This window comes from Oncorhynchus tshawytscha, linkage group LG06, assembly GCF_018296145.1.
Source record: "Oncorhynchus tshawytscha isolate Ot180627B linkage group LG06, Otsh_v2.0, whole genome shotgun sequence".
NCBI classification, from domain to species: domain Eukaryota; kingdom Metazoa; phylum Chordata; class Actinopteri; order Salmoniformes; family Salmonidae; genus Oncorhynchus; species Oncorhynchus tshawytscha.
The window spans coordinates 24506544-24534304 of NC_056434.1; the positions used below are offsets into that span (position 1 = coordinate 24506544).

A 27761-nucleotide genomic window follows, 5' to 3' on the forward strand; every position below is an offset into this window, starting at 1 on the left:
TGTTTAGATTGTATTTTTTATTTATTTAACCAGGAAGGGCTCATTGAGATTTGAAATCTCTTTTTCAAGAGCGTCCTGACCAAGATAGCCTGCACCAAGTCAATACACAATTACAGACATGAACAACTACAGGTAATCTAGTAAAAAAACAGAATTCACAAGATCATAAAACAACAAGTAAAATAAAACATTGACAGGTCAGGGAATCAGCCTCAAAATCCTTAATCAATGATTTAAAAATCACCAATTCCAGTTTAAAACTATTTTGTAAGGTGTTCCAAGCCGATGGCGCAGAGTACATAAAAGCCCTTTTACCAAATTCAGTTCAGACATTTGAAACAGTTAGCAGGATAAAGTCCTGTGAACAAAGAGAGTACCCACCACATTTCTGAACAACAAAAAACGCCCAAATAAAAAGGTAGTAAACCCAAAATGGCTTTGTAAATAAAAGTATACCAGTGACAGCCTACGATTGACTAGAGAAGGCCAGCCAACCCTTGTAGGTAAAGTGTAGATAGAAAGTTGCCTCATCTTGTGTTTTCAGTTGCTTGCTGATAGTAAGGTATCTCAGTCTAATCTGAGCTCTTTGGGGAGTAGTATGGCCTAACCCTGCTCAACCTCATGTTCTTAGTTTCTGTCTGTTCGTGTTCGCTTCAAGACATAATAGGACCCTTGAGATATCAGAACTGCAAGCTAATCTGTAGGCCTTTGTGAAGGAGGCGTGACAGGAAGTTCTTGTAATGGGTTGGTGTTACGCAAATATGATGCAGGTTCTCAATAGTGACTGGCCTATGCTTAAGAAGAGGAATGATTCACATTTCTCATATCAGGCTCTCATCTATTTATACAGTAGCCTACCTCATTTGTTGAAACTGAAGCATCCACATGGCTTGGGGTTTTGTCCTAATGTAAATTATGACAGGAAAGGAGTAAGTCTGATAGGAGAAAATGCACCTGAACTTGTGTGGCATGGCTCAAAGTTTCAGTCACAGTTTGGTGACCCAATACACAAAGGAAACATAATTCAAGTTGTTTTTAGTACAGAACAACAACAGTTCTGCACTCGATAATTTGCGATTGAACTAGTTATAGACCTGACTTGTCTGACATATAGTCAAACTGTGGAATTACAATGTATGGGGGAGAAAAAATTTCCTTGGGGCTTTAATGTGCAATTTATTGAGAACAGTACCTTGTTATGAATACTATATTGACACATCAAACAATACATGTAATGGCTCACTTCTAAAGACAGACAGACATTACAGATTTAAAAGTAAGACACTGACTGTGGCCCAAAGAGACCATTAGCCACAGACAACTACACATCCATTAGTGACGCTCCACCAGACAATGAGCACCTGTTGGACACCTATTAGTGACCCTGTTGCTGAGAGGGACTGTTATTGATAATGGGGTGAGGTGGTTAGTCAGCACCTTACTCTTCACATCTGATAGAATGAGCTGTGAAGGAAGACATAACTTTTTTGTAAAGTTATGTAGTCTACTATATATATATATATATATATACTCATCAACAACTAGGTCAAGCCACAAAATACTGTCTAATTTGTCATGATGTCTGACAAAGACGTCTTGTCTGGGAGTGTTTGACACTTGTAACTGTACTGTGCTTTTCATTGAAGCACTGTGGCATTAGTGTGATTATCCACAAGTTAAGATGAGCTATAAGAATATATTTGACAGTATGTCTTCGTAAATTGTAATGCAGTCTACCAAGACAAAACATTTGTGAACAGCCCCATGGGTGACTAGCCAATTGTACTGCAATTAAATGATATCTTCTGCATAAGTGTAATACATTCAAAACACACTGTATGTTCATATTCTTATTAAAGTAACTTATTAAATATCCCCACCATTGTTTACTATATGAAGTCTTTTCATAATAAAATCTGAAAAATACCAAATGTGGCATTATTAGCTTACTGCATGCAGCATGGGTGAAATTGTTCAAATGGGTGAAAATGTAAAACAAAAAAACAATGTCCTCTTAGAAAACCTGTTGATAAAACAATGCCCTAACCCTTATGACAACTGTCCCACTGCCACCAGTAAACAACAGTAACAATAATAATAGCCTAACAGTGATCATGATCGTATTTTTTTCAACCATTTTAGATGCATTTAACCAGGAAGTCTCTTAATAAGGTGTGAACCTTTTTAAGAGACCAGGCACTTGTAACTATAGGAAGAGTAATATTAATACTATTTGTTCGGTTTAAAAACTCATATTTCGTATGGCATTCCTGTTGAAAACAGTTTTAATCTATGAGCTATGGCTTCATACAAGGTTTACACAGCAGATCAGAGTCCAATGAGTACAGTAATGTTTACATCACAGTTAGGATCAATTCAGGAAGTGCATTGAAATTAAATATGATAAATGCCTATTGTTTGCTTCTTGAATTCACTTAATTGATCCCTGCCCTGGCCTGGGCCAACCGTATTTAATGTGATACAAATCCATAGGAGGCAGCTGTTGGGAGATTAACATTAGGCCCAATTCAGCTTTCATAGACTACAGAAAATGTCATCCAATACATTTGTGAGCATGCCATCACTCACTGCCCACAAAACAATGCTTTAATACAGAAATAACACGTCAGTCCGTGCCTATGTATCCAACGTGAGGACAACAGTAGGCCTAGGCCGCCGAGGACTGATAAACCATATCAACAGCCATACATGTTTGATGAACCAATAGTCCTAGAGATTATCAAATGTTATAATGATATGAAAATCGTAGCCAACTAAAATAAAAGCGTAGCAAATAGGAGTCCACTGCACAGTCGTCAGAGGATGTGTGTAGGTGTAGCGACAATAGTGTCACCGAAGGGGGAAATAAAGCAACAATGTTGCGATCTAATTATCAGCTGAGCAAATGGAACTTGGAAGGTAACAAAGGAAACTGATAGGCTACATTTTCTGCTGTTAATCACAGAAAATGCGTCAATCGTCGTGTTTAAACGGATTATTACAAGTGATAACAAAGCCCACATTTAAAAAAAGACAGCATGGGGGGGGGGGTATAAACATTGTACGTGCACACAATGTTGCAACAACAGTAGCAACTCACCGTCGCAGACGCCAGGCTGCAGTCTGTCAAGGTGAGGTGGTGCGGTTCCCATCTCCGTAAGAATTTTGAGGTTAGAATTTTGCTGAGGAAGGTCCGAGGGTGTTTGACCACACACACCTGGATGTCCCCCTCCTGTAGTAGTTTATATCGCATCCCGCTGCTGCAATGGAGAAGGGTTCTCTTGCACGGCCCGGCGCCTAACTTAATATTATTCCCCTCCGGTGGCGTCGGCGCAGACATCTCCCCCAGCAAAGGCTTGCTCTCCTCAGATTGATAGAATTGTTTATTATGTAGCTCGTTACCCCCGCCGCTGCTGTTAAAATCCATATTCAACTAGTCGCAAAAAGATCCTATAGGTAACAATGTAGGCCTATCTAATATTAGTTTAAATATATATATTTCAAAAGAAAAGCCAATTGGATTGGATTGTAAACCTTGGGAGCAAAGCTACCGCGATACGACCTCAATTGTTAAAAGAGTGTTGTGGGCGAAAAACAGACACGGCGGAGCCACTGATAGAAAAGCCATGAAAGAGTCTTTGATGGGGGTATTTCAGAACGGAAAAGTAAAAGAGCAGTTATTGGATAGGCAAATAATCATATATCCACACCATTCCCACTGTAATGTCTATCCTGTCCGCGTTTAGCACCCCCAACGAGCTACTCAATATGTTCGGGCCATGTCCATTCTGCCAGCTCCGGTCCAGATAACATCTTCCACAGATTGAACTCATACAAGTCACGTAGCTTTGATAGAAAACACCCAAATCCAAAGGCGACGTATTTCTTCGTGTTTCTTGGTCTTTAAACGGTCATTGGCATGGTTCCTTTTTACTGTCTTTTTCTTCTATCTTCGTGAAAGAACCTAAGCACTTCGATAGAGCCACTTGGATTGGTCCCTTCTCGTTCATGTGATACCAAAGTGACGTCAATGGGGAGGCAAGCGGATGCGCTGTGCGTCTTTTAGCTCCACTGTCTGCTGCCTACTATGTGATAGGAGGGTGTACAGTTTCCTCAACACAAAAATGGAGGGCGCACGACCTACATGTCAATTTTCTCGTCTAGCAGTGTTGTCTCTATTTTTGTTAAAGAAGACTGCGTTTGACACGGAAATCAATCATTCTACATAATAAATGTTGCTGGAATCACGGGCGTTATGAATCATAAGAAGACCGGATAGGATACTGAGGGAAACATATGGCAATATTTAATATGAGGATATCCGCCTAATGGTCGGTAGGCTACTGTTTCAATTACAAACCGAAAACGGTTGTAGGCTATAGTTTCCATTTTATTGCAAATTCTTTAGCGTTTTGGTTCACATTATAATAAACATGAATCACGGACAGTTTCCCTTTAAGTGTGAGCTCAATGTTGATACTTCATTCCCAGAATTGATTGATTAGCATCCACACGGTCTGTGATGGGGGACTGCACAACACATACCCATTAAAACTGTTTCAGCAATGGGTCAGAGACTCCCAGTCCCATTCTTGACCCACAGTGACAGTATGTATTGATGTTTCCAGATTAAATCTAAGAAAACAGTTGTCACAAACCTACGGTATGTAACAGCCTTTGTTGACAATACGGTATGGGCATGCTGAAGGGTATACTGAGTAGGATAAGTATTGCAGAGATAGAAGAGGGACCTCTAATGCTGCGTTCATAACCAAGTGGGAAGTGGGAATTTACCACATATGACTGGCAAAAATCCACTTGAACCGACCTCCAACTGGTAATTACAAGTGGGAACTCATATCATCATGAGCTCTGACGTCACCTTGCTAACAGCATTTTCGGTAGTTAAATGCAACAAAACATTTATAAAAAGCAATCTATTAATATGGTTTTTGAATGGAGTAACTTATTTACAAGCATGATAGCTGTACTTTTAATTTATGGTTTATGCAGCTTGTTGGCCATTAGCCAATCAGCATTTCTAAATGAATTCAATGCATGTGAATGCATCCAACTGGTATTTACGGCATCACAACTGGTAAATTCCTACCTCCCACTTGGTTACGAACGCAGCATTGTCTTAAGTAATTGTGCCGGTTCTTTTCATTAACATTTGGAAATTATGTTTTGTTTGTGGGGAGGGACACAGCAGGTAGACCAGAGTTAAGCAATAAGGCCTGAGGAGGTGTGGTATATGGCCAATACACCACGGCTAACAGCTGTTGTTAAGCACGACGCAACACGGAGTGCCTTAATACAGCCCTTAGCCGTGGTATATTGGCCATGTATCACAAACCCTGAGGAGCCTTATTGCTATTATAAACTGGTTTCCAACATAATTAGAGCAGTACAACTAAATGTTTTGTCAAATCCGTGGTATACAGTCTGTTATAAACTGGGTGGTTTGAGCCCTGAATGCTGATTGGCTTACAGCCGTGGTATATCAGTCTGTATATCACAGGTATGACAAAACATATATTTTTACTGCTCTAATTACATTGGTAACCAGTTTATCGGCGATGCCTCATGCGTAAGAACAGCCCTTAGCCATGGTATATTGGTCATATACCACACCCCCTCGTGCATTATTGCTTAAATATACCATGGCTTTCAGCCAATCTGAATTCAGGGCTCAATCCGCCCAGTTTATAATGTGAAATATACAGTACCTTGGACACTCAACTCATGGGTCACACTCTCAAAAACAAGCATCTCTCCAAAGATGCACAATGCAGAAACCGCTCCGCCATTTCCGGGTTGCTAAATTCTAATAGTTTGCCTAATTTCATTTTATGACAAAAGAAGCAAGTATAGTGTAGAGAATCATTGTACCATCTAAACCGCTGTGAAATATATTTTACATAACCAAAAATATTGTATTTTCAGAGCTGTACAAAACTGAAAGTAAGATGCAAAACGAAACTTAAGAACGGGAAGCATAGAAATAGCGTACATAGAACATATCTATAACTAACATTTCTGTAAATTTGGTCAGGTCATCCAAAAAGTTACATATTGCTTCGTCTCTCTGCTAAGGTCTAGATGCTCCCACTGGGAGCGGAACACATTTCTCTGAATACTTTTTCAATTCCACCCTCTCCCATTACGCAACTTGACCACAACATTGCAGAGATAGCACTCTTACCAATTGTGCTCCATATTTGCATCACACAATAGCAAGCCTTGGTCTGTCATGCCTGAACACTTAGTAAAGCTGAAAGTGAAAGACAATGTGACTGTCATTATGCAGTTTAGACATTTCAGATATAAGAGGAAGTTAAATAACCCCCTATGTAGTCTGTTCTTTAAATGATAAACCACATTCAAATGCAACAAACATAAGGAGGTCCCAATACCTTAGGGCATAACAGATAGTTTCCTAATTTTTCCTAATTTCTGATTAATTCATTCCTTTACAATCAGCATTAATATTTAAACATTGATTACACTCAACGTAAATCTCAAAACAGGTTTTGTCAAAGCAATGAGTGTAGAGTGCTGGTGGCTTTCTGTTATGCTTCCCTTCACATGCCACTGGTGGACATGAACAAGTCTCATCAAGTTGTCCGGCAGCACAGTCTCTCAGATCTCAGTTTAACATTAGCTACTCATCAGTGTCCCAAGTCACAAGATCTCTTGTTAAATGATGAGGATGTAATGAGAGCAGCTTGGTTTAAATTAATTAACTCCATCCTGATTATCTTCAGTAATCCTGTTGTGTTAAAGGGAAACTCCACTCAAAAACAATTTGGCAATTTTTTATAAAAAATGAGTCCACAGCAGTCAAGTTTTAAAGATATTGGTCTTTCAAGAAGCAAAGAGTCACCATCCACATCATCATCATTTAAAATGCACCATATGGCTATTTTCTTTTGCTTCTTGAAAGTCCAATATCTTAACTTGACTGATGACATGAGAAACATTTTTGGACTGTATCTGACATACACACACTTCTGGAGTGGATTCTCTTGGTTAACTACTGTTTCCAAAAAAATCAACAATAACCAAAATATAATGGATTATTTGGGGAAATAACTCCTCAGTAACCCCTGAATATAAAAGTATAAAAAAACATCCTGAATGCTACTTGATTTAAACCACTTCAAGCAGGGCTGAAGTCACAGAGGAATAACTACCCAGTTGACCACACAGAGTCGTGTTTAATCCATTTTGTTAAACCAAAAGACACTCATGATTGAGCTCATTCCATGACACCTTCCTTGCTACTCCACAGAATTGACTACAAAATACAAATAAATTCAAAGCTATGTTCCTCTCGAATCCCTATTTTGGTTAACAACCACTTGATGGTACTATTGCAGAATTCCCAGAAGAACAGTGCTTAAGTGCATCAAAGTGTTTTGATAGCTACACAATGGGTGAATGTTTTGTGAAAGCACTGTTTTGACCACTGAATGTGGATAGTGTTTTAACTGTGTGAGGGACACTGGAATGTTGAGTATCTCTCAGCAATACACTGTAACATGCTGCAAGTAAACAGTGTTAAGTGGAGATTGTGATACAGTATAATATGTGTTCTTGGTGCTTTTCAGAGGTGTCCTGAGCTCTGTTGGCTACATTAATAAGGCATTAAGTGTGTGTGTGTGAATGCATTTTCTCTAATACTGTATGCGTCTGTGAGTGCATAGGTGATGAGTTGCCCTTCTATTGAGACGGAACGCAACAGCTGTAACTCACACAGAACAAATGGGGTCAACAGATGCCAAATCTGTCCACTGACTGAAAAGCCAGTTCAAAGGTCATCAGCCAATTACACCCAGCAACTTAAAATCCAATTTATGCTTGATCCAAAAATGTGGTCCGGGTCTACCTAATGGAGGGTGCGACGCAATTGCAGAGCCTCCAGAGGCATAAAGATGCCAAATTGAGATCTGTACCGCATCGCCATGGACCTCCCAAATTTTGTAACAATGCAGAGGGCTCCATATACAGTTGAAGTTTACATACACTTAGGTTGGAGTCATTAAAACTTGTTTTTCAACCACTCCACAAATTTCTTGTTAACAAAAGATAGTTTGGCAAGTTGGTTAGGACATCTATTTTTACAATTTTTCCAACAATTGTTTACAGATTATAATTCACTGTATCACAATTCCAGTGGGTCAGAAGTTTACATACACCAAGTCGACTGTGCATTTAAACAGCTTGTAAAATTCCAGAAAATGATGTCATGGCTTTAGAAGCTTCTGATAGTCTAATTGACATAATTGGAGTGAATTGGAGGTGCACCTGTGGATGTATTTCAAGACCTACCTTCAAACTCAGTGCCTCTTTGCTTGACATCATGGAAAAATCTATAGAAATCAGCCAAGACCTCAGAAAAAAAATTGGAGACCTCCACAAGTCTGGTTCATCCTTGGAAGAAATTTCCAAATGCCTGAAGGTACCACCTTCAACTGTACAAACAATAGTATGCAAGTATAAACACCACGGGACCACGCAGCCGTCGTACCGCTCAGGAAGGAGACGCGTTCTGTCTCCTAGAAATTAACGTACTTTGGTGCGAAAAGTACAAATCAATCCCAGAACAGCAAAGGACCTTGTGAAGATGCTGGAGGAAACAGGTACAAAAGTATCTATATCCACAGTAAAACAAGTCCTAAATCGACATAACCTGAAAAGACGCTCAGCAAGGAAGAAGCCACTGCTCCAAAACAGCTATAAAAAAGCCAGACTACGGTTTGCAACTGCACATGGGGACAAAGATCGGACTTTTTGGAGAAATGTCCCCTGGTCTGATGAAACAAAAGTATAACTGTTATGTTTGGAGGAAAAAGGGGGAGGTTTGCATCCCGAAGAACACCATCCCAACCATGAGGCACGGGGGTGGCTGCATCATGTTGTGGGGGTGCTTTGCTGCAGGAAGGACTGGTGCACTTCACAAAATAAATGGCATCATGAGGATGGAAAATGATATGGATATATTGAAGCAACATCAAGACATCAGTCAGGAAGTTAAAGCTTGGTTGCAAATGTGTCTTCCAAATGGACAATGACCCCAAGCATACTTCAAAAGTTGTGGCAAAGTGGCTTAAGGACAACAAAGTCAAGGTATTGGAGTGGCCATCACAAAGCCGGGACCTCAATCCTATAGAAAATGTGTGGGCAGAACTGAAAAAGCGTGTGCAAGCAAGGAGACCTACAAACCTGACTCAGTTACACCAGCTATGTCAGGAGGAATGGGCCAAGATTCACCCAACTTATTGTGGGAAGCTTGTGGAATGCTACCTGAAACATTTGACCCAAGTTAAACAATTTAAAGGCAATGCTACCAAATATGAATTGAGTGTATGGAAACTTCTGACCCACTGGGAATGTGATGAAAGAAATAAAAGCTGAAATAATTATCTCTACTATTATTCTGACATTTCACATTCTTAAAATAAAGTGGTGATCCTAACTGATCTAAGACAGAGAATTTTAACTAGGATTAAATGTCAGGAAAGGTGAAAAACGTAGTTTAAATGTATTTGGCTAAAGTGTATGTAAACTTCCGACTTCAACTGTAGCTCCGCATTTACACGATTGGTTGACGGTAGGTGGGGGCGGGAGGTCCTGTATAAACAAACGCACTTACTTGACAACAGCTCTGCGAAGCGCAAGAAGTATGGATGCCCGGACTTCTACAGAGGCCGTATCACCGTAAATGCTGCATGGCCAATGCAGATGTTGGATTGACCATGCAGCAACATTAAGAGCAACACTAGTAACTCTACATCTATTTCTGACCCACGCTGTTCCTGGAGTGCTTGGTTGAAGAGAAACCAATGGCACTGCAGGAAAATGCTTAACTCAGCCTTATATTCATGTCATGAAGAGATTTCACTTAGGATACAGTACCGTTTATATATACACACACACAGTGCACAAAACATTAGGAACACCTAATATTGAGTTGCACCCCCTTTTGCCTTCAGAACATCCTCAATTCGTCAGGGCATGAACTACAAGGTGTAGAAAGCATTTCACAGAGACCCTGGCACATGTTGACGCCAATGCTTCCCACAGTTGTGTCAAGTTGGCTGGATGTCCTTTCGGTGGTCGACCATTCTTGATAGGCTAGAAACGGTTGAGTGTGAAAAACCCAGCAGTGTTGCAGTTCTCGACCCACTCAAACCGGTGTGCCTGGCACCTACTACCATACCCTGTTCAAAAGCACTTAAATCCTTTGTCTTGCCCATTCACCCTCTGAATGGCACACATACACAATCCATGTCTCAATTGTCTCAAAGCTTGAAAATCCTTCTTTAACCTGTCTCCTCCCCTTCAGCTACACTTATTGAAGTGGATTTAACAGGTGACATCAATAAGGGATCATAGCTTTCACCTGGTCAGTCTGTTGTGGAAAGAGCAGTTGTTCCTAATGTTTTATACACTCAGTGTATACAGTATATCACCAGTAACCATTGAAATATGTGCTATGCTCCAGCTTTTGGCATTAAGCACTATAAACTGTCTATTTAGAAAGTCTATTTTGAGTAAAGATAATTTTATAGGCCACAAGTCCCTTAGCTAAGGGAACAACTAAAACCACATGTTATTTTATAAGTCTCCTTGTGTATCTCTAGTTGTCATAGGCCAAAAACAGCATTTGTCCTTTTGTGAATCTAGTTATGCATCTCTAGTTGACATTCACTGACTCATAACAACAACAAAAAAATACAGTGTTAGACATGGGTCTAGATTTTCCTTAAAAATGACAGGCTAGGTGATTACAAATTACAGTACTACTAGGCGGCAGGGAGCCTAGTGGTTAAGTGAAAGGTCGCTGGTTTAAATTCCCGAGCCGACTAGGTGAAAAATGTGTAGATGTGCCCTTGAACAAGGCACTTTCATCTAATTGCTCCTGTAAGTGGCTCTGGATAAGCGTGTCCGCTAAAATGTAATTCTTCCTTTTCACCCCTTAAAAATAGTGTTCCATTCTCTAAAACCCACCAAGCAGCAGCAAAAATGTAGTAAACATAAAAAGCAAATGGGGAATGTCAGTAAAATGTATTTACAAATCATTCCCACTGTTAAATTGCAATGAAATAAGGCCATGTTTAAAAAGTGATCCCTCTTCAAGCAAGATCGCACATACAATAATACCCTCATGAACCCTAAGAAAGTCAGCAAAATATGCAGATAAATACTCCAAACATCCCCATTGGAGGGTCCCTTCTTCAACCTCCATTCTTATGTCCCATTGCTGTGCCCATAGCCAAAAGATGTGGAGACAATGCCACTCCTTTAGGTGCTTTCTATGACGATGGGACCCTGTGTCTAAACAGGCCCTGCTTCAGCTGCAGACGGAACAGTTTGCAGTTAGCGATGCGCAGGGCTGCACAGCCCGTCTTGCACAGATCAGATGTCAGCATGGGCTTGGTGCGGTGCCACGTCCCCGAGCTACGACGGAATTCCCTCACATAGTCATAGGTTGTACCTACGCAGAGGGAGGAAAATATATATTGATATTGCCCTCAGGGGATTGCCAGCTGTGTACCCCCCCCCTTTAGAGAATGTATACACACAGTAACTTGTATTGTTCAACTTGTTGTTGTAATATGCTTCAGGAGTCCATTACATAACATATCATAATATTTACATTCTATTGGCACAGCCTTTAACTCACCAGTGTCTAGGTCTCCCACCACATAAATGCTGACTCCAATGGGGACAGCTCCATACACAAAGGAGGAACTGGTCTGAACACAGAGATTCTGGTCATCCAGGTATATCCATCTGGACACAGTGTGGTTGGGCAAAAAAAAAAGATGATTGAAAGATGTTGATAATCTACAAACACAGTAAATATAAGGTCTCTTCGTCTTTAAGTAACAAGGATACACCCAGTCTATAACCGTTCTGGCTAAAGCATGAATGAAAACAAGGATGTATTTGATCAAAGTAAGCCCTATTATTGACCTTTTCATCTCATCATGGAAAAACTCGGACTTGCAGGTGGTCATGGTGCTGGATTCTGGGTTCTCTGAGTCACGGCTCCTCACGCCTCCAAACACATAGAGCTCCTGACCCACACCACACGCCACTGAGCCAAACCTGCAGGCAGAGACATCCCCACCGTAATATCAGGTCAGGTGTCACTCATCAAAAGCATAACATTAATAACACCAACACTAAACAAATCCACCACAGGAGACTTGGTGTAACATTCCTCTTCTGTGGTCTTTGAAGGGATGAAAAATATACTTTAAAAATACGAGTTCATCTGGGGACGCAGCTATGCTTCTGACCTTATTCTCGACCTCTTGGGTGGAAATACAATAGACAGAATGCAGTTATGTAATCTAACCTAATATATAGTCAGTATAATAAGTGCATGCAATTGTTCACTGTTAGTTTTTTTTTATCACTTTGGTGCAATTTTTACAAGTATGTGGAACTGCTCCACAACTCTTAGTTCAAATAAAATGTTATTTGTCACATGCTTCGTAGACAACAGGTGAAAATGTTTACTTACGGGTCCTTTTCCAACAATGCAGAGTTAAAGATAAGATAGAAAATCGAATAAAAAAATAAAAATTACGAGTAAAAATACCGTGGTTATATACAGAGTAGAAAATACCATGGTTATATACAGAGTAGAAAATACCGTGGTTATATACAGAGTAGAAAATACCATGGCTATATACAGAGTAGAAAATACCATGGTTATATACACTGAGTGTACAAAACAGAAACACCCTCCTAATATTGAGTTGAACCCCTTTTGCCCTCAGAACAGCTTCAATTCGTCAGAGCATGGACTCTGGTGTCGAAAGCATTCTACAGGGATGCTGTCCCATGTTGACTCCAATGCTTCCCACAGTTGTGTCAAGTTGGCTGGATGTCCTTTGGGTGGTGGACCATTCTTGATACACACAGGAAACACCCTCAAACCTGTGCGCCTGGCACCTACGAACATACCCTGTTCAAAGGCACTTACATTTTTGTCTTGCCCATTCATCCTCTGAATGGCCCACATACATAATCCATGTCTCAAGGTGTAAAAACCCATCTTTAACCCATCTCCTCCCCTTCATCTACAGTGATTGAAGTGAATTTAACAAGTGACATCAATAAGGGATCATAGACTGACCAGGTGAAAGCTATGTGATGGAAAGAGCAGATGTTTCTAATGTTTTGTACACTCAGTATACAAGGAGTACCGAGTCGATGTGCAGGGGTACGAGGTAATTTAAGTAGCGACGTACTGTACATATAGGTAGGGGTAAAGTGACTAGACAACAGGATAGTTAATAGACAGTTGTTGCAGCTTATGTGGTGAGTGTGAAAGTGTGTGTGTTGAGGTGTCAGTGTAAGTATGTATGAGTGTGTGGGTAAAGTCCAGTGTGGGTAAAGTCCAGTGTGGGTGCATAGAGTTAGTTAGTGCAAGAGAGTTAGTGCAAAAAAAGGGTCAATGCAGGTAGTCAGAGTAGCAATTTGATTAGATATTTGGCAATGTTGTTTAGAAGTCTTATGGCTTGGGGGGGTTAGAAGCTGTTCAGAGTCCTGTTGGTTCCAGACTTGGTGCACTGTTACCACTTTCTGTGCGGCAAAAAATGTATTCATGAAAATGTACAGTATCAGTCAAAAGTTTGGACACACCTACTAATTCAAGGGTTTTTCTTTATTTTTAAAAATGTTCTACATTGTAGACTAATAGTGAAGACATCAAATCTATGAAATACACATATGGAATCATTTAGTAAGCAACAAAAGTGTTAAGCAAATCAAAATATATTTTACATTTGAGATTCTTCAAAGTAGCCGCCCTTTGCCTTGATGACAGCTTTGCACACTCTTGGCATTCTCTCAACCAGCTTCACCTGGAATGCTCTTCCAACAGTCTTGAAGGCATTCCCACATATGCTGAGCACTTGTTGGCTGCTTTTCCTTCACTCTGCGATCAAACTCATCTAAAACCATCTCAATTGGTTTGAGGCCAGTTGATCTGATGCAGCCCTTCCACTGCCTGGAGGTGTGTTGGGTCATTGTCCTGTTGAAAAACAAATGATAGTGGGACTATGCGCAATCCAGATGCAATGGCGTATCGCTACAGAATGCTGGAGTAGCCATGCTGGTTAAGTGTGCCTTGAATTCTAAATAAATCACAGACAGTGTCACCAGAATAGCACACCCACACCTCCTCCTCCTTGCTTCATAGTGGGAACCACACATGCCGAGATCATCCGTTCATTTTCTCTACGTCTCACAAAGACATGGCGGTTGGAACAAAAAATCTCAAATGTTGACTCATCAGACCAAAGGACAGATTTCCACCGGTCTAATATCCATTGCTTGTGTTTCTTGGCCCAAGCAAGTCTCTTCTTACTATTGGTGTCCTTTAGTAGTGGTTTCTTTGTAGCAATTCGACCATGAATGCCTGATTCACGCAGTCTCCTCTGAACAGTTGATGTTGAGATGTGTCTGTTGCTTGAACTCCGTGAAGCATTTATTTGGGCTGCAATCTGTGGTTCAGTTAACTATAATGAACTTATCCACTGCAGCAGAGGTAACTCGGAGTCTTCCTTTCCCGAGAGCCAGTTTCATCATACGCTTGATGGTTTTTGTGACTGCAATTAAAGAAATGTTCAAAGTTCTTTAAAATAATCCGGACTGACTGACCTTCATGTCTTACAGTAATTATGGACTGTCGTTTCTCTTTGTTTATTTAAGCTGCTCTTGCCATAATATGGACTTGGTCTTTCACCAAATAGGGCCATCTTCTGTATACCACCCCTACCTTGTCACAACACAACAAATTGGCCCAAACGCATCAAGGAAAGAAATTTCACAAATTAACAAGGCACACCTGTTAATTGAAATGCATTCCAGATAACGACCTCATGAAGCTGGATGAGAGAATGCCAAGAATGTGCAAAGCTGTCATCAGGGCAAAGCGTGGCTACTTTGAAGAATCTAAAATATATTTTGATTTGTTTAACACTTTTTTGGTTACTACATGATTAAATGTGTTATTTCATAATTTGTCTTCACTATTATGCTACAAAAAAAAAGTTAAAATAAAAGAAAAACTCTGGAATGAGTAGGAGTGTCCAAACTTTTGACTAGTTCTGTATGTCTGAAGTATAAACATAAAAAGTACAATATATACTCAAATGTACTACTATGATGACTATTGTAAACTTGCCACAGCAAGTAAAATCATATCTGACAAGATCAGACATGTACAGATTAGCAGGTGTTACAGCAGCTGCAGCGAAATGCTTGTGTTTCTGTCACTACAATTTCAAATAATCCAGAAAGTCCAAAACAAGTAATAAATGCATCCCCTATACAGTAAACATGTATCCAAAATGCCATGGATGAGGCATGGAATGATTTCAATCCAGACCTACAGTGCATGTCAGGTTTGGACTCGCCATGCCAAAAGGGTTTTCCCCAGGTGCATGAACAATGAGGATATTTACTGCAATTTCGATGAGAGAACCTTTGGCCAAATGCTCAAGACAGGCTTGCTGCAAACTAGTGCCTGCTAAACATGATGTTTCTTTAATTTGATTACATTGCTTTTTGCCATTCTCAGTGCAGGTGGTACATAAATCCCTGAACTCCTTAGATCAGAGAAAGCCTGCAGGTCCTGATCTTCTGGATCCCTGCTTTTTAAATCTGGCAGCTGATTTCATAGCTGAACCACTTACACATCTGTTCAATCTAACCCTGGAATGTAATGCTGATTTACAGATCTTTGGATTGTTTTTGGGCCTACCACTTTTAAAAGGGGAGATCCAACTATTCTAAATAATTATAGGCCAATCGCAAAGCTGTCACCCCTGGTGAAAATACTTGAAACCCTTGTAAGTGAACAGCTAAAAGAGTTTTTATATACTAACTCTATTTTATCAATGTATCAATCGGGCTTCAGGAAGAGGCATAGCACAGCAGCCATGAAGGTTTTAAATGATTTCACTGAAGCCATTGACAAACAACAGCACTGTGTCTCACTTTTTATTGATCTCTCTAAGGCTTTTGATACAGTTGATCATGCTAATTTTTATGCTGATGATACTGTTATGCCTGGTCTCTTACAAAAGCATTCCAGAACTTGCAAACTGCTTTTTATACTGTTCAACATACCCTAGTGTCAATTGAGGCTTATCCTCAATACTGACAAAACTAAACTAATGGTGTTTTCTAAAGCAAGATATAGACCTCTGAACTTTTCACCTATTATTACCTGTCAGGGCAATGAGATTGAGACTAACCTCATATAAATATCTTGGAATTTTAATTGATGACGGCCTCTTTTAAATTGCATATTCAACAATTTACAAAAAAAATGGAAGCTGAAATTGGGATTTTATTTTAGGAATAAGGCCTGTTTTTCTTTTGAAGCCAGAAGGAGGCTAGTATCAGCTACATTTATGCCCTTACTAGACTGGGAATATTTTATATATGAATGCTTCCGCTCAGTGTTTGAGATCAATTGATGCCCTTTACCATTGCACTTTGAGATTTATTTTAAAACTGCAAAACCATTACGCACTACTGCACTTTGTATACCAGGGTTGGCTGGCCTTCTCTAGTCAATCGTAGGCTCAGTCACTGGTATACTTTTATTTACAAAGCCATTTTGGGTTTATTACCTTTTTATTTGGGCATTTTATTGTTCAGAAATATGGTGGGTACTCTCTTCGTTCGCTGGACATTATCCTGCTAACTGTTCCAAATGTCCGAACTGAATTTGTTAAAAGGGCTTTTATGTACTCTGTGCCATCGGTTTGGAACACCTTGCAAAATACTTTTAAAAACTGGAAGAACTTTTTAAATCACTGATGAATGATCTTGAGACGGATTTCCTGACCTGTCAATGTTTTCAATTTGCTGTTTATGATTTTGTTATACTCCTGTGAATTCTGTTTTTTAATAGATTACTTGTAGTTTTTCATGTTGTTTGTCTGTAATTTTTGTAATGACTTGGTGCTGCCTATCTTGGCCAGGACGCTCTTGAAAAAGAGATTTTAAATCTCAATGAGCCCTTCCTGGTTAAATAAAGGTTCAATCAAAATAAAATCAAAATTGTGAAAGAAGATCACACATGGGATAGAGATGATGGAAATGTGATGTTCAGTAGTGCAAGTGTATTGCCTAATGTGAAAACAGTGTAATGTACTGTAATTTACAGGACTGTAGCATGCTACATTACATGTTTTGCTATTGGATTAACTGGTTGTTAAAAATAACTAAATTGAGAAGATATCATTATGTTGTGTTTGTGATTAAACCAATGTACTCATGATATATTTCACAGTAAACTCATATTTTGGATCAATGGTTGTGTGGTGAAAGATGTCTACAAACAAAATTAATGCACGATGAAAGGTTTTGAATGTTTGAATGGTTGCGTTACAAGTTACCAGTTTGGAGTTTAGTACTAAGAGTTTAGAAAATAGTACAAAAGCAATAAAATAAACTGTATTACAATTGTATAAATGTGTTACTTGGAAAATAGCATTTGGCTTCACCTCTCATCTAAATAAAGTTGAATCATTTCTGAAGTAAAACCTGACATCTGACAGGTAAAATATATATACACACACACACACACACACACACACACACACACACACACACACACAGTGGGGTCATAAATTGACACCCTTGATAAATATTAGCAATAATGACTGTATAAAATAAATAATTCAAATACTGAGCTGTATTGTATGCAAAAGAAACTGGTAAGTTATTTTTTTATACTAATACAATTGCTCAAAGATAATTACTTCGTTTAACAAGTAATATTTATTTTTCTCAAAAACAGGGGTCAAAATTACTGACACCCGTTTTCACCTTGCGAGGATAACGGCACTGAGCCGTTTTGTAAAATATTTTATGAGTGGTAGAACACATTGGAAGGGATCTTAGACTATTCCTCCATACAGAATCCTTCCAGATCCTTGATATCCTTCCTCTGTACTTATGGATTGCCCTCTTCAATTCAAACCACAGGTTTTCAAATGGGGTTTCAAGTCCGGAGACAGATGGCCATTGCAAAATGTTGATTTTGTGGCCAAATGAACTATTTCTTTGTGGATTTGTATGTGTACTTGGGCAAATAGTCTTGCTGGAAGATCCATTTGCAGCCAAGTTTCAGCCTCCTGGCAGAGGCAACCAGGTTTTTGCCTAAAATATCCTGGTACTGGATAAAGTTAATGATGCCATTGACCTTAAAGGCCCAATGCAGACATTTCTATATCAATATCAAACCATTTCTGGGTAACAATTAAATACCTTACTAACCACGTTTCCATCTACAGTTTTTATACGAGTAAAGTTATACCATATAAAAGAAAATTATGACAGCTGTGATGGAAACAGGAAGTTTCAGTACAATTTCATAGATGCAAACAGATAATTTATTTTACAGACCAAAAAAATCTCAATGTTGAACGAACAAATTATGCATGAAATTGTGATGGAAACCAAGTGCAAATAGTGATATAATAACCATCATATCGATGTGATTTTGTAGTCACGCGATGATATGGTGTGTGCTCCTCCCACTACGACTCGGGAAATCATGCAGTTTAAATTAGGCTACAGATGAAATAAGTTCATATGAACTTCACAGGGTGGTGAAAGTGCATGGTATGAAGTTGATGCTCCTTTCCAATAAATGTCGAGAATCTTATTCTGGTGACATGATGAACAATGACAAATTTTGACAAATAAAAACGGTTTTGCACTTATCCATAATCTCATCATGTAGACAAGCTTATCACCACTGTATCTGCGAGCTGTTGGCTAGAATGCACATGCCAAGACCAGAGTAGGCATATTTGCTATTTAATGCAACAAATTGTGACAAAACTACTGGTAGAGTTGAAAATGCAATGGAAACACTGATCCAGTGGCAACCCGTCATTCAGGACAGGTGGGGCAGAGAACCAATAATACGTGTCACATATTAGTTTGCAAACAATGTAAAAAAAATATATATACACATCATTGAGTTAATAGAGCAGCATACAAACATGGTCTTTTTTTTGTTTTCTTGAGTAAGGCAGCTCCAAAATGCAGGCGTTTCAGCCTAGCTCAGTGCATTCAGGGTGTTGTTGGGGCAAGCCAGCAGAAAATATGGCGCATTGAGCAGTGATTGGCTCGGTGTTCTGTCACTCATGGGGACACTACGTCAGAGCCAAGTCTAAGACCTCGAAAATTCTCGCCCGTTGGGTGCTGCATTAGAAGTGCCCATTTAAGAAGGCTCAAGGTCTTTGGCCACATAAAATGGTCAAATCACGTTATATCTACAGTAGCTTTGATTTTTTTTTTTTACCTTTATTTAACTAGGCAAGTCAGTTAAGAACAAATTCTTATTTCCAATGACGGACTAGGAACAGTGGGTTAACTGCCTGTTCAGGGGCAGAACGACAGATTTGTACCTTGTCAGCTCGGGGATTTGAACTTGCAACCTTTCGGTTACTAGTCCAATGCTCTAACCACTAGGCTACCCTGCCGCCGATTGGACTGATCATGTCAACATCATACTTACACAATCTTAGCTAGCAGTCATGAATTAAGTCCACAATCTACTGGCAAATCCTTTAGAATCCTTGTCATATGCTCATCGACCATGGACATAAACATTACACAAGTTAGAAATCGCAAATTTAACAATGAGTGGTTTGGAAGGAATCAGTGGCTAACTGCAAGCATTGCAAAGCAATCATTAGCCTGCTAGTCTATTTTCACCTACTCTTCTGACTTGGTGGTGCACATATGACCTGTTTTTGAGAAATGTAATCATTGAAAATTGTAAGCGCTTTCATTATCTGCTTATAGGCCCCCTTTATCTATCCTACGGTTCTGAATTGGTGTACAGGGAGAACTCTGTAAGAGCAGCCCATGTTCTGAATTCTGATGCTGTACATTTCAAAAGTGCTGAACAAATTGTTATATTGACTACGTCCGTCCTAGCTGCCTCATTAATGTCTTAATGTCTTTCGAAATTACTGATTGCCTCTTATCCGCTCGTTGTCCCCTTGTGCCATAGTTTGTACAATTAATGTATTGTTTAGTGGCTTTGCTGGCATGCAGCCCATTTAATGTTTTTTTCCCCCACCAAGATTTACATGCTAAAACATCAAAGATCCACCAGCATATTTTACAGTAGGTATGGGGTTATTTTCTGCTTGTGCATTCTCATTTCGGCGACAAACCCACCACTGGTGTGCGTGGCCAAAGAGCTCTATTTGAATGTCATCTGACCAAAGCACTAGTTCCAATCCAAGTGTCCATGTCGTTTAACAAACTCCAGGCATTTACATGTGTTGGATGACATGAAAATTGAGCACTTTGACCATGCACACCAGTTGATGAAGGACATCAAGGATCTGGAAGGATTCTGTATGGAGGAATGGTCTATGATCCTCCTAATGTGTTCTCGAACTCATAAAACATTTTAGAAAAAGGGTCAGTGCTGTTATCCTCAAAAAGTGAGATATTGAAAGTAATTGAAAACGGGAGAGAAAAACCTATATTACTTGTTAAACAAAATACATTTCTCTGAGCAATTGTATTAGTATAAAATACTTTCTTTGGCATACAATATAGCTCAGTACTTATTTTATATAGTCATTTCTCCTCATTTTTAATCAAGGGTTTCAATTTCCAACCCCACTACATATACAGTGGGGCAAAAAAGTATTTAGTCAGCCACCAATTGTGCAAGTTCTCCCACTTAAAAAGATGAGGCCTGTAATTTTCATCATAGGTACACTTCAACTATGACAGACAAAATGAGAAGAAAAAAATCCAGAAAATCACATTGTAGGATTTTTAATTGAATTTATTTGCAAATTAATGGTGGAAAATAAGTATTTGGTCAATAAAAGTTTCTCAATACTTTGTTATATACCCTTTGTTGGCAATGACAGAGGTCAAACATTTTCTGTAAGTCTTCACAAGGTTTTCACACACCGTTGCTGGTATTTTGGCCCATTCCTCCATGCAGATCTCCTCTAGAGCAGTGATGTTTTGGGGCTGTTGCTGGGCAACACGGACTTTCAATTCCCTCCAAAGATTTTCTATGGGGGTGAGATCTGGAGACTGGCTAGGCCACTCCAGGACCTTGATATGCTTCTTACGAAGCCACTCCTTCGTTGCCCGGGCGGTGTGTTTGGGATCATTGTCATGCTGAAAGACCCAGCCACCTTTCATCTTTAATGCCCTTGCTGATGGAAGGAGGTTTTCACTCAAAATCTCACGATACATGGCCCCATTCATTCTTTCCTTTACACGGATCAGTCGTCCTGGTCCCTTTGCAGAAAAACAGCCCCAAAGCATGATGTTTCCACCCCCTTGCTTCACAGTAGGTATGGTGTTCTTTGGATGCAACTCAGCATTCTTTGTCCTCCAAACACAACGAGTTGAGTTTCATCTGACCATATGACATTCTCCCAATCTTCTTCTGGATCATCCAAATGCTCTCTAGCAAACTTCAGACGGGCCTGGACATGTACTGGCTTAAGCAGGGGGACACGTCTGGCACTGCAGGATTTGAGTCCCTGGCGGCGTAGTGTGTTACTGATCGTAGGCTTTGTTGCTTTGGTCCCAGCTCTCTGCAGGTCATTCACTAGGTCCCCCCGTGTGGTTCTGGGATTTTTACTCACCGTTCTTGTGATCATTTTGACCCCACGGGGTGAGATCTTGCGTGGAGCCCCAGATCAAGGGAGATTATCAGTGGTCTTATATGTCTTCAAACCAAGCTGCTTACCTATTGCAGATTCAGTCTTCCTAGCCTGGTGCAGGTCTACAATTTTGTTTCTGCTGTCCTTTGACAGCTCTTTGGTCTTGGCCATAGTGGAGTTTGGAGTGTGACTGTTTGAGGTTGTGGACAGGTGTCTTTTATACTGATAACAAGTTCAAACAGGTGCCATTAATACAGGTAATGAGTGGAAGACAGAGGAGCCTCTTAAAGAAGAATTTACAGGTCTGTGAGAGCCAGAAATCTTGCTTGTTTGTAGGTGACCAAATACTTATTTTCCACCATAATTTGCAAATAAATTCATTAACAATCCTACAATTTGATTTTTTGGAGAGAAAAAAAAATCTCATTTTGTCTGTCATAGTTGAAGTGTACCTATGATGAAAATTACAGGCCTCTCTCATCTTTTTAAGTGGGAGAACTTGCACAATTGGTGCCTGACTAAATACTTTTTTTTGCCCCACTGTATATTCAAACTAGTGACTTGATTATGTACCTTCTCTCTTTCAAAGGGCAGATTGCAGTCCACTGCTGGGTCTTTGGATCATAAGATTCTACTGAGTCGTACAGCTTTCCATATGACCCACCACCCATGGCATAGATCTTCTTTTTCATGGTGGCATAGCAGCCAACCTGAGGAGAGGAGAGATCGTTGGGCAAGTGGTGAGAGATTTGGAAAGGATGCAATTTGTGAATGTGTTTGTTATACATTTCAGTTGGAAGCCGGAAATGTTCATGTCACGTCACACCTTGCGGACCATGGTCATGCTGGTTTGGGTTGTCCAGGTGTTGTAGTGAGGGTCGAACACCTCCACAGTCAGGAGCTCCATGTCCTCTTCCTCTCCTCCCAACACATAGATCATCCCATCCAGCTCAGCAACACCAAAGTTCTGCCTCGCCTGACCAAACAAATGGCAGAAGCCTTAATAATACTGAGAAACATTGACCCCTAGTGGCATCACTTGGAACAATAACACACTTTAGGAGGGTAGAGAAGAAGAAAACAAATGGCTACCAGTGGGAGTATACAAGTAAAAAGGACAGATGGAACATTTGATAGATTAAATAAATTGTCATGTATGTACATACCACAATATTCACTTTAGTTCAGTGGAAGACATTTATTTTGTCTACATAACCAATTGAAGTGAGAACTTCAGATGATACCACTTGAAATGTCTATGAACCAAGCGGGTTGAATGGTGCTAATGAAAAGGTTGAAAGGATTGCAAAGAAAAAAACGTTGCAGTTTTTAATGTTGTGTGGAGTAGTACTGTAGAATACCTGTTTCATGGAAGGAATGGGGGTCCAAGTGTTTGTGTTTGGGTCATATTTCTCTCCACTGCTCAGGACTGTCTTGGTTTCATCCATGCCACCCATCACAAAGAGATGGCCCTCTGAGAGGACAAAGAATGGGGTTAATCTATTGTTGATTACTAAGACTAGGTTGGGTTTGCCTTACATGAGAATTGTTGGAGCCATCAACTAATCATTAGCTGCCATGAAGACTGCACTGTGTATAAGTATGTGCATATGTAACAGTAAAACTGTGTCTGGATCCAATACCAACCTGCTGCCAGCACCCCATGCCCTATTCGCCCAATGCTCATTGGTTCCAGCTCGATCCACAGCTGGCGGTTTGGGTCATAGAGTGGACACATGCAGCGTATCATGGCTGACGGCTTCCTCGTTCTAAACAGGAACCAAACAACAGGACGTCAATTGTGGTCAGTCCTGTTAGTTTTTATCTCTGACACACTGGCTCCTTCTCTAACCTCATCCGCTGTCTATGTGTCACCAGAACACCCCTTCAACTTTACTTACTTGTCTAGAGTCTCCTCAATCACTATGCGCTCTATCAGTAGATCAACCACACACTATTCTCAGTTTTTCCCCTTCCTGTCCTTAATACATTCTCTTCTTGCAGATATCTAAATGTTTTGCATGAATTTCCATTACAAACTGTTTATCTATCAAGCATGTGCACAAAACCACAGCATATCGCAAAATGAGAATCCATGTGTTATGACCACATTGTATGAGTCATATACAATACCTTCAGAAAATATTCACACACTTGACTTTTTCCACATTTCGTTGGGTTACAGCCTGAACTTAAAATTGATTAAATTTCGATTTTTTTTGTCACTGTCCTACACACACACACACACACACAATACCCCATAATGTCAAAGTATAATGATGTTTTTGGAAACTTTTATAAATTCATTTAAAATGGGAAGCTGAAATTTCAACCCCTATGTTATGGCAAGTCTAAATAAGTTCAGGAGTAAAAATGTTCTTAACAAGTGACAGGAAGGTTGTCCAATGCACCCATTGGTAGATCAAAAAAAAAGAAAAAGACTTTGAATATCCCTTTGAGCATTGTGAAGTTATTAATTACACTTTACATGGTATATCAATACACCCACTCACAACAAAGATACAGGCATCCTTCCTAACTCAGTTGGCAGAGGGGAAGGAAACCACTCAGGGATTTCACCATGAGGCCAATGGTGACTTTTAAACAGTTAGAGATTAATGGCTGTGAAGGGAAAAAAAACTGAGGACGGATCAACATTGTAGTTACTCCACAATATTAACCTAATTGACAGAGTGAAAAGGAGGAAGCGTGTACATAATGCAAATATTCCAAAACATGCATCACTAAAGTAACACTACAAAAAAATGTGGCAAAGCAAATTCACTTTTTTCTCTGAAAACAAAGTGTTAGGAGTACCACTCTCCATATTTACAAGCATAGTGATGGCTGCATCATGTTATGGGTATGCTTATAATTGTTAAGGACTGGGGAGTTAATCAGGATTTTAAAAAAGAAACAGAATGGAGCTAAGCACAGGCAAAATCCTAGAGGAAAACCTGGTTCAGTCTGCTTTCCACCAGACACTGGGAGATGAATTTGACAGAGTTTAAATAATGTTGATAAAGAATAATGGCAATCCAGGTGTGGAAAGCTCTTAGAGACTTACCCAGAAAGACTCACAGCTGTAGTTGCTGCCGAAGGTGCTTCTAAAAAACGATTGACTCAGGGGTGTGAATACCTGTGTAAATAAGTTATTTCTGTATTCATTTTCCATGAACTTGCTAACATTTCTAAAAACATGTTTTTTTCACTTTGTCATTATTATGGGGTATTGTGTGTAGATGGGTGAGAGAAAAAAGTTATCTATTTTGAATTCAGGCTGTAACACAACAAAATGTGGAATAAGGGGTATTAATACTTTCTGAAGGCACTGTACACATTCAACAGCATAGACATTTATGTCTGGACATCGTCCCAGAGTAAGAGACTCACACTCTCTCCTCCCCCCCTACAGTGACAATGCACTCCGAGTAGCCACGAGGTTTGAAGGCGGCTAAAAGAGCCTCGCCCTGCAGTGTTGCGCCCCCCAGTGGAGCATTGCAGTACTCCCGGATCACCTCCCTCATCAAGGGCTCTCCTAACATCTGCTCCCTCAGGTAACCCTGGTCCAGCCCCTGGATCCACACCGATGACATCACCTCTTTCATGTGTACCTGGAGGGGAGGGGGGGCACACCAAGAAGATGTTACTCAGGGGATAAGCTAAAAGGCCAATAGTAATGCATAGGCAAATTGTGTGCGAAAAACACATTCCTTCAAATTATTTAGTAGTCTTCGACCATAATTGTAGTAATTCTACAGCCATGCTTTAGGCAGACGTTTGTATCACATCTGGCTGTATCACATCCGGCCGTGATTGAGAGTCCCATAGGGAGGCGCACAATTGGCCCAGCGTCGTCTGGGTTTGGCCAGGGTAAGCCTTTTTTGTAAATAAGAATTTGTTCTTAACCGACTTGTCTAGTTAAATAAATAACACAAACAGACAGAAATAAGGGCAGGACCACCACCACCCTAGCAGTAGAACAGGCCCTCACCCTCCGTTCCTCCAGGTCATGGCCAAGCCAGCGCACCACAGCCTCCAGGACATGTTTCTCATTGCCCACGTTGAGCTTGTCCATCGACAGGATCTCGCACAGCCGGTCTGGAGGTAACTCCCTAAACTCCTCCGTGACGGCCACATCACAGAAATGTGTCTGAAGGAAGTCTGTGGCAGCATGGTGAACATGGTGAAGGCAGTAATGTAGAGAGAAAAGCCGGATCCCAATGCAGTTCTCTGCAGCAATGCAGCTCTCCAGGAACTGGCAGCACAGGGACTTCAGGTCTGTCAAGAGCAGCAGGTCAGCGGCCTGGACCATGTCCTGAATGGTGTCCTCACTCAGACTGATCTACACACAGACAACAAGGAGCGGGATGGAAGGAGAAGTGTAACATCAGGATTGTTCTTGGTATCATAATATGTTTTTGAATATTATACAATTCTAAAATAGATATGAATATGGATTCTCTCAAAAGAGTTAGGCATATAACCTACTGGACAATATCAGTACTGGCAATTTAAAAACCATTATAAGAATCACACGTACTGGTCAGTTTTAAGTAATCTGACCCATCCCACTTGTGTTCACTTTACTGTAGGCCTACTACAGATTTGCATACTGCTTACCTCCCCACTAAAGATATAGTCCAATATCTGCTTCATGATAGTGACAGAGATTCCCTGGAGCTCAATGGTGTACATGGATCCATCTTCCTTTGGAGGGTTGTAGTTCAGCTTTGTTCTATGGGATGTCAGAATACTGTATCAGAATGACAGGAAAGGGCACTGACAGTCTGCAAGCACAGAGTGGGACACACCCTTGACAGCTGGAAAACTGTTACATAACTAGCCCTGTCAACATTTTTTTTAAACCATAGCATGTCAAAAGCTGATTACCTGATATATGGACTAGCCGCAGCCAAAATGTTTTTCTGGACTGGAATCTTTTCCCCTTCCAGTACTAACACTGCGTCTTGGAAGCATTGTTCTATCCAGAATGAGCGAAGGGCCTTGAGAAGTTTCTGAGAGTGTTGAGGGTCCGATACCACCGAACCTGCAGCGCTAACCACTGGATCAGAGGTGGACATTGTGTACCTACAGATGAAAAACCCGTTATTATTAACACAGCTGCCCGGATGAGGGCACAGAGAATAAATCAATTTAACCGGCCAGTGTTAGTTTCACACAGGATTAGCCTACGTAGGCTATGCTAACGTCAGCATAATAAATTAGTTACTGTAGCAATAAGTAATGACTGAACTGAATTGTTGGCTGAATATTAAGTGACATCGTTACACTTGGTAGGGTCACACACATTTCAATAAAAACCGACAGGTTTCGGCGACATGCATAGCTAACTAACGTTATAATAGTAACCTACTTTACCGCTAGCTAGCTAGACAGACAAAGAACAGGGTGCGTCCCAATTCACAGTAGCATTACGTTACCTTGCATGGATCACCACAAATCAGAGGCAGACGGTGAGTTTCTGTAAAGTAGGCGTGAAGAAGCTTTCAGCAGGCTCCAATGACAAACGTTTAATGTCCTTCCTTTTGAGCAAACCATACATTAATTGGAGCAATCACAGACCTGCGAGATATATATGTTGAATCCTTCCTTTCACCTTTCCGCTTTCAAACAGATTCGTGTGTGCACCATTGATTTACATTATATATGAAGATGTAAACCTCGAGGAAGAAAGGTTGGATACATCTTCAAAGTAATCTAACAGAGCCAAAATGTACTGTATTTTGGATCCGCCCATGTTACGCCCACAAAAAAAGCACTACAGTGTTTTCACACAAATGGTCCAAGCGCATGTGTCAGAGGCAATAATGCTGCATTCATAACCAAAAGGAAAGGTAGTAATTACTAGTGGTGAAGTCGTAAATACATTCATATGCTTTGAACGCGTTGAGAAACGCCGATTGGCTGATGGCCAACAAGCTGTGTCAACCATTAACTAAAAGTATGTCTATTGTGCTTGTAAACAACTGGTAGTGTTCAAAAACCCTATTAATAGATTGCTTTTTATGTATATAGAATGTCTTG

General features: G+C 40.2%; 2 protein-coding genes across 3 annotated transcripts in view; both read right to left on the minus strand.

Annotated features, from left to right (window-relative positions):
* LOC112252304 (c-Maf inducing protein) overlaps positions 1-4051 on the minus strand; it is a 38825-nt gene extending 34774 nt beyond the window's left edge. Inside the window, 1 exon segment of the mRNA XM_042323112.1 lies at positions 3101-4051. Coding sequence (XP_042179046.1) covers positions 3101-3427 — 327 coding nt within the window. The 5' untranslated portion in view covers positions 3428-4051.
* A 6690-nt stretch (positions 4052-10741) lies between these two features.
* On the minus strand, positions 10742-27455 carry LOC112252305 (gigaxonin). Of its 2 annotated transcripts, XM_024423420.2 has the most exons (13): positions 27300-27455; positions 27158-27198; positions 26607-26804; positions 26337-26451; positions 25708-26058; positions 25107-25327; positions 23361-23482; positions 23075-23187; positions 22540-22689; positions 22287-22423; positions 11986-12120; positions 11693-11802; positions 10742-11503 (listed from the first exon to the last, which is right to left on the minus strand). In XM_024423420.2, the coding sequence occupies exons 3-13, from the start codon at positions 26795-26797 to the stop codon at positions 11322-11324; spliced, it is 1827 nt and encodes a 608-aa protein (XP_024279188.1). In that variant the 5' UTR covers positions 26798-26804; positions 27158-27198; positions 27300-27455; the 3' UTR covers positions 10742-11321. The 2 variants fall into 2 exon arrangements, with proteins under 2 accessions (XP_024279188.1, XP_024279189.1); XM_024423421.2 differs by lacking the exons at positions 27158-27198; positions 27300-27455 and adding an exon at positions 27096-27151.
* Between the last annotated feature and the right edge of the window lie 306 nt (positions 27456-27761).